Source organism: Carassius auratus, chromosome 30, assembly GCF_003368295.1.
Source record: "Carassius auratus strain Wakin chromosome 30, ASM336829v1, whole genome shotgun sequence".
Taxonomy (NCBI): Eukaryota; Metazoa; Chordata; class Actinopteri; order Cypriniformes; family Cyprinidae; genus Carassius; species Carassius auratus.
The window spans coordinates 3,030,585-3,039,024 of NC_039272.1; the positions used below are offsets into that span (position 1 = coordinate 3,030,585).

Here is an 8,440-nt window from a genome sequence, read left to right on the forward strand (position 1 = left end):
GATAATTACAGGAAACCTTTTAATGGCTTAGTTCACACCAAAATGACAATTCTGTCATTCAACTTCAATTTTGCGAAGATACGAGAATACTTTTTGTGTGCAAGGAAAATAATTATTTATTTAACAATTCTGCGTTGCTGTCTATGGAGGGTCAGATAGCTCTCAGATTCCATCAAAAATAACTTAATTTGTGTTCTGAAGATGAACAAAGGGTCTTACGGGTTTGGAACGACATGAGGCTGAGTAATCAATGATAACTTTTTCATGTTGGGGGGAACTAACCCTTTAATAGCTATGATACTGTTTTTTTTTAATCAAATCTTTGCATAACTATGACAGGAAACACTGGAATCTAACAATATCTTTCTGGGGGAAAACAGTTAGGCTAGCATCTTAAAAATAAAACAGAAAAAGCATGTGTCCTCTTCTGTGTCCTAAACTCCTGAAATATTAGTGTCTCATATTTTAAAGCAGTCGATGCAGTTTGGGAAAGAAATCAATCATATCTGTATGTTTGTGAAAATATCCATAGGCCTATGTAACCGGCTTTGCAATCATTAACATTTTCATAATTAACTAAGTGTACAATTATCATAACCCCAAAACTGGTTATGTCCAATTAAAACATTTGTTTGTGTGTTTATCAAAATATTTCATGCAAAGTGACTATTATTATTATTCAGATTAATGGTATTATTCAAATAAAAACAATCGGTCGTCTGCTGGAACATTCCGGTGTCCCGGTTGACATTATATCCTACCAATATGGCATGTTCCACACATCCTGATCAGGAGAGAGCCGGCGGTGTTTAGGACCTGGAGGAGCGGCGTCTCTGCAGAGAGCTGCTCAGGCTGTTTACCAGCTCACAAGAGCACTTCTGCGGTGTGTATGGAGAGCAGTGTGGCTTGATTCACCACAGGCTCTTCCATTTCAACAGATCGTGTTTGTGTCGATTTTGCATAAATAATAATATTTTTTCTTGTTTACAACATCGACGAATGAAAATGTTTCAACTGCTGTACTTTGTGTTTCTGCTGAGTTCTGGTTTGGTGGACTGTTGGTCTGTTGTTGAAGGTAGGATTCCTTTTTGTGTGTTGCAGCAACTTTCCAATAAAAATAATAAATGTAGGATTTAGTCCAAATGATTGATTTTATGGGGGTTGAGGTTATATTTTCTGACTATTTTACATTAGAGTTTTGCACATGATGCTTTCATATCTGTTCATAATAAAAACAAAGCATATACTGGAAAAGTATTGACTATTGTTCTATTGTAGTAAATGTTGTGATTTAGTCATGAAAATGTAACCACTTTATTCTAAATAAATGGAACAGAAACCAATATTCCGAATCACATGAAGGTGATTTGTTCCCTCAGAGTGTATAACATCTAATGGAGAGGACTATAGGGGAATTCAACAGAAGACATCCACTGGGAATATCTGCCTCAACTGGAAGAGTCTAAACTCACAGACTGGTAACTTATGCTTCTACTTTCCATGATGTTTTTGCACATATTATAACATTTTAAATCAAGCTCTTTCAAAACAGCACCACAAAACAATGTAATCATATTTGAGGAAATGAAGCTAGGATACATACAATCAAGAATATTTACAGAATGTATTCAATTAGAATGTGTAGTTTGCAAACTGTCAATGTTTCTGATTATATATTTTGTAATTTATGGTTATTGGCATGCTGCCCAGATGATATTAAGAGCCCAACTCAAAAAGCTGAGCAATCACTCTTCCATAATCCAGACGAGGACATTTCTGGGGAAGTCCATGTGGGACACACTCAAATACACATGCTCACACCAACAAAAAATAAATAAGTAAATGGTTGAAAATATTAAGTATCCATTGAATCTAATATTAAATGTTCATCATTTTGTTTTCTTCTTGCCAGATGTTGGAGATCACAGTTTCTGCCGCAACCCAGATGCTTCAGAGAAGCCCTGGTGCTATGTCTCTGGGTACGATGGAGCAACCAGAAAAGAAGCATGTGATATAAGGACATGCCAAGGTAGCCATGTCCACGCTTACTTAAAATATATATATATAAATAAATAAAAATAATGTGGCAGCTTGTAGGCATATAAATGTTTATTTTCTAAATTCTTCACATTAAACTTTTGTAATAAATGAATATCACCGAGCACTTTTGGTGGAAGAAAAGAGATGAACACTCCAGCATGAAATGGGATTTTGATGTTTGAAAGTGATTTATTGAACTCGTGTCTGTCTCAGGCATTTCACAATTGGGTTTTACTAACGTGTTACTCCGTTTCCAGCATCTCATTCGTTTAGCTGCACACAGTTTCTTCCAAGAACCTTAAGGAAGCTAATTGAAAAATATTTACATAAATCAGAACTGTGCAATGTGCAGTCTACTTTTTTGTGGGAAAAAGCAAATAGCTTTAAGAAAGCATGCTCTGGGGAGGGATAAATGTTATCACCAAATATTTCAGTTTCCCCAGGGCCTACTCTAAAAGCTGGAACTGAACCAAACTTTTCTTTTGCTTTTAATCATTTGTATTTACTTTTATTTGGTTTATTAACAACAACAACAACAAACAATACAGCAGAATGTACCCTACTTTGAAAAAAATATATACTTGATCAGTTTTAATCCACACTGATGAGGTTTCTTCAGAATTATCTTTTGACTCCGCATGCTGCAAGGACAGATAAAGTTGAACAACAACACGAGTCTAGACTCATCAGCCTTGAGGTTTCCTCAGTTGGGACAGACAAAGGAACAAACAAGGAAACTTGTTCTGCGACTGTTCTCAAGAGAAGGTGTAGGCCCCGCCTTCTGGGATTTTGATTGGCTATGAGGAAGATGCACACCACGGCAACAGCTTCTGATTGGCTAGTTGAGCTACGAACTAATGTTCTTTAACTGCTGAAGTGTGTAAACAGCTTTTTCAGAGTAGAGGGCTGGACCACAGCAAGAGAAGTAAATGTTAATGTTTTCAGCTGTGAATTCTTTCTATGAGGCCTCTTAAATATATTAGGTCCACCTAATGTCCTATTTCAATCAAAATAGCCAAACTTTATCTCATTGATCTAGCATTTATCGCCTAGTGCGTCTAGTTAAGTCTAAAGCTTTGTTTGGAAAAGCATAACAGCACACTATTATTTCTGGATTTTGCAAATTGCGTTCTGACTCATTTCAGAATGTAATGAGCAATTATAATGTCTGTTTCTGTTCACATACTTGGGTGGAGTATGTTTTCGGACCAAAATCTATTTTTTTTAGCTGTTTGAAGTCAGCAGCATGAGTTTAAAATTCACCCCATCAATTTTCTAAATGCATGTTAATTATATGAATGATCCGTCCATGCAAATGTTTCCTTTTTTTTTCTTTTTTTACCAAAATCAAAATTCTAACTTTGTATAGACTTCTGGTGGTGTATAACTTACATTACATTACCTTACATTACCTTTCTTACAATCAACCACAAGCTCACATTCTGATCTGCCTCCATCCAATCAACAACCGCAAGAAGACAAATGTCCGTTCAGAGCACTCACTCCCAGACCACAGCAAAACTGCTTAGTATAAATGATTTGTTAATTGATGGGAGTGCAAAGCTGATTCAAAAACAACAACAGAAAAACACTCTCCTGTCCCCACCACAGATAAAAACTCCACAGAAGCCCCTGCTCCAGAAGAGTCGTCCCTCACTCAGGGATTCACCCCAAAGATGGCGGAGACCTTCGAAAACGCTGACTCCTTCCCCTCACAGGTGGAGGGTGCGGCGGTTCAGCCCGTGAAGGGAGTCCGACAGCAGGTCAGGAGTGGACCCAAGAAGAAGAAAGACCTTGGGACTCTCGGTAAGTGTTGAGTTGTCTAAAACATCAAACCACATCCAAGAAGAGAAGTTTGTGGGTATATTGGTTGTCTTTGCTACCTTGGCAGGCTATGTTCTGGCCGCCTTCATGATGGCCATTATCATCCTACTTGGAGGTGGCATCACAATCGGATACTTCTACAAACGGTCAGTACAACCTGCAACACAATGTCCCATTACAGTGTGCACATATCAATAGAAAAGCACAACAGTCAAAATCCAAGCAAAAAAGCCACTTCAGTTCTTCAGAATGAGGAGACTTGATGAAATGCTGGGTTTGATCTACTTTGAGTCGCTCAGAGGTGCTGACTGTGCAACAGATTTAAAGGATGTCATTGGGTATAGATCACAGGGCCGGGCTTTAGCTGGAAACACATAGCAGCTTCATGTAACACTGTCGTTTTAATGCCATTAGACGCATGAAAGGGAGATGGTGAGTGGGTGCAGATATTGGAGGCATCTTGTCTGTCTATATTTAGGAGGTTGTTTTGACATTTAGAAGTGGTTGTTGAGTTTGGGGAGGAACAGGGGGACTCTAAAATCAATTGTTTTGTACATTTGTAATCACTCAGATTAGATTAGCAATTTCTGGTGATTTGACAATAAGCTTTATTTGAAAATAGCTGACAGTAGAAATCAGAATTTGGGGTAATATCTCATCTTTATCTTGTCATATGTTTGGCAGGGCACTCAGTAGCCTTGGGCAGCATGTACTTGCGCGTCAGCTGATAATGTGTGTATGTCATCGTTTATCTAGCGATTAATTGGCTCAGTATTAATAGGCAGGGGCAGGATGTTGGGCTGAGAGGAGGGTTAACCTACAATACTAGGACAAAGTCACCCACTGGAACCATGTTATGATGTAATAGCACATTGATGGCAAACTCTTCAACCAAATACTTTACTCCTTGTGAGAACGGTAGTGCTCGGTTCAGTTGTGATAAAGCAGGGCTCACTGCAGACACACAGGCAGGAAAGTGCTGGGTAAGTGTAGGAGGATTGCATAACAAGTATGCCATGCACAGTCTGACTGGCTAGGGATGGAGTGAAAGGAAGGATAAGACAGACTTTCTCTAGCATTCAACTTCCATTTTCAAGACGTGGTAAAGGACAGTGATTGAGATCAGTTTCTTCCTTGGCAGCGAGTGACGAATTAGAGCTGGCCCTCTCCTCCGGAACATTTATATCTCGTCGCTAAAAATAGACAATACTGGAGACAAATCACTCCGTCTGTCTGTAGTGCGTCATGGTTGAATATTACAGTCTAGCTTGAATGGATATATTAGAAATAATATTCAGAGGAAATGAATTGGAAACAATGTTTCGTTATTTTTGATTATGTAATTCAGAGTGGTTCTTCGAGTCTGCGTTTCCGAGACAGAACGTATGACTTTGGAAAACTCTCTTAATTTGTAACCTTTTATTGAGTGTAACAAACATGGTCTTAACGCTTAAAGTATTATCATCTTTCATCAAGGATCATGACAACAAAACATATAATGAGACATAATTTCCATTCATTACCACAGGGATCAGGCACAAAGGATTTGATGTGTGAACGCATAACATTATAGTTCAACAGTTCACTTTTTGCTTTTCAGGTCACAAAATTTAAATCAAACTTAAGAATCATTACACTTTTAATTAAATAGGATTTTAATTATTTAGATGGTCAAAAGACTGTCTAGTACCAACTCACTTTTTTTTTCTTCATTCAATAAAAAAAAAATTAAGTTACTAAAGTCATACAGTGTACATATTGAAAATATGCATATATTTATTTACGAAAATCGCTATATATAGACAAACATGATAAACTTCCTTATGTTATTTGTGTCTTCAAGAAACATTTTAACAGCACAGTTTTTTTATGAAACATTTCACTCAAATTTGTACTGCTTAAGAATTTATAATGAAAAAATATTTCAAATATATAAAAAAAAAATTATAAAAAAAAATAAAACCGTTAACCTGTTAAATGTCACCCCGTCCCATATACGGGACGCCTACGTTGACTATACTATATTACAATCAAATGTAATGTAATGTTGACAAACTATATATCGTTGGAAAGGTCTAAGACTCCCAAATATATATTTTACCAATATTTTTTGTTAAACATTATGTAGCAAAAGTAATAGATGAATTTATGACAAGAGTGCACCCTCAGAAATCTACATTACAAAAGGAGCTTTGACCTTTGTTTAAAAAAGAGACTTCCTCGTTGCCTTTTTCTCTATCACATTTTAGAAATCATCAGAAGTTATATATCACTTGAAAACATAAAATTTCAAAATTCATCCTTCAAAACCCATTTTAAAATCAGACATTGCCTTACCATGTAAATGGTACATCAAAATCATGTTAAAAAATGTTTTCAGTCATGAATTATAAAAATTTAGGTTTGTATCATGCACATTCATGTCTATCTTCAAAAACGTGAGTGACAGTTAACAGGTTAAGAAAAAAATGCAAAATTAAGTTTTCACTTATGATATTTTGAGTTTTTTTACCCCATTCTATTATTTATTCAGTTGATGTGTGATAAAACACTACTAAACCTGGCAGTGGATGAAGTGGAATGGTTTTGTTTTTCGTCTTGTAGGGGTCGTGACCTCAAGAAACAGCACGAGCAGCGGGTCTACGAGCGTGAGATGCATCGCATCACTCTTCCTCTCTCAGCATTTGCCAACCCCACCTGCGAGCTGGTGGACGAGAACACCATCGTCATCACGGCTGAACCCAACAACCAGACCCCCACTCAGGAGCCCATCGAGGGGGCCGACCCACTTATGGGAACAGCAGGGACCCCCGGAGCTTGATGGAGGAACAGGATGAGCGCCTGGAAAGGCGTTTTTATTAAGACATGTCTATGCAGTATTGCAGAATCTCAGAGGACCAAACCCCATGTCTACCTGCCCTCTGCCTGTCATCTCTTTTCTCTTTACCTTGCATTTACTGCACGGTTTCACAGTAAAGTTAGGGCATATGCCTTGAAAGAGTGTTCAAAAGCTTTTTTTGGTCTTTTGACAGTGTGCTTATTTCCTCAACAAAGTTGTTGGGGAAAGTAGGACATGTGGCGATACACTGGAAAAGGGTGAAATGCTGGGATTGTATAAATATGCATGTCCGGGATTCCCGTAGAGAAAAATTACAAGTACGTGTTGCGAGCATCATCACAGGGCATGAACTTTCCCTGCTTGTTAAACTCCAATGAGACGGCGACTGTCCAGTTAACTGCTCTGTGTCCTCTGGATCAGATCATCAGATGTTCTGGGGTTTTGAAACAGAAGACAATCCATTCTTAACTTCTTTCCTGCCTTTTCTGTTGTTTTTGTTCCTAATGCAGTTGTTGGTGGAGAGTTGAGACTGAAATTGTACATGTGTATCTGAATCTGTTGCTCTACAGCTGGGCTGTTTATTCTGTAGGGAGCTCTGGTTAGCAACTAGAGCTAATTGAGTTAATTGCCTTTGATAGCTCTTTCCCAGAAATCCATATTCATTAGGCAGATCATGTGGCCTGGGATGCTAGAGCTAAGCTGGTGAAGGTTTTGACTAAATGAAGAGGAAAGTTTTCCAGAGATCTTGCCTTGTATGCAATGTTTTGTTACAGTCTGATAAACGGTCTGAGTGGGTCTTACTAGTGGTCTCTGGGTACATTTACTATATCAGTGTTCATTTGTTCTGAAACATAGGACATAGTTTGAAGCTTGAACCTGAAACTGAGATGACGTATTAAAATTATGTACTATGGTTTCATTTTACAGAGATGGGATTTTTTTGGATGTATGCTTTTGTTTTCCCAGGGTTGATTGTACAACTGCTTAAGGTTCTGGAAGAGCTTATATTTTTATTTTGAGCAGGTTTTTTAACTGCTATGAAATAAAATCAGTTTGGAGAAAATTATATCGTCCTTTTTTGACATGTTCTTGCAGTATTTTCCTCCATATATAATTTAGTAGCTAAGTTTACTTTCCTGATGGAAGACTTGCATACAACATAGTAAACGCTGACCATGGCCTGTTCGTTTTTAGTAGTATAAGTACATACTACTCATCAAAAAATTTGGATACACTATGATTTTTAGTTTTTTAAGAAAATATGCTCACCAAGGCTACATTAATTTGATCAAAAAATTGGCAAAAAAGAAAAAACATTTATATTGTGAAATATTACAATTTAAAATAACTGCTTCTATTTTAGTGTATATATATTTTCAAATTTAATTTTACCTGTACGAAAAAGCTTACTCTTAAGCAGCCATTACTCCAGTCTTGATTCCTAAATGATAATAACACCCTGATGTGGTAAACTACTTTATAAACCATATATATATATATATATATATATACATATATATATATATATATATATATATATATATACATATATACATATATGTATACATATACACTTACTTTATAAACGTTTCAAATGGTTAAGGTACTTAATGAAGTCTGGAAACCGCAATGCTTAAAAAAAAAGTCTCAACTAATTTTTGACCGATTCACTGGGAGTTTGATTGACAGGTGATCTGACCTATCATAACGAATCCCCACCCACTCTGGCCAACAGAC

General features: G+C 37.0%; 1 protein-coding gene across 1 annotated transcript; it reads left to right on the forward strand.

The window, feature by feature from the left end:
* The first annotated feature begins 807 nt into the window (after positions 1-807).
* Positions 808-7,769, forward strand: LOC113048880 (phosphoinositide-3-kinase-interacting protein 1-like). The gene is made up of 6 exons (XM_026210836.1): positions 808-1,075; positions 1,380-1,478; positions 1,913-2,029; positions 3,652-3,846; positions 3,932-4,010; positions 6,469-7,769. Exons 1-6 carry the CDS (start codon positions 1,000-1,002, stop codon positions 6,683-6,685), a joined length of 783 nt encoding a protein of 260 aa, XP_026066621.1. The 5' UTR covers positions 808-999; the 3' UTR covers positions 6,686-7,769.
* The last annotated feature ends 671 nt before the right edge of the window (positions 7,770-8,440 follow it).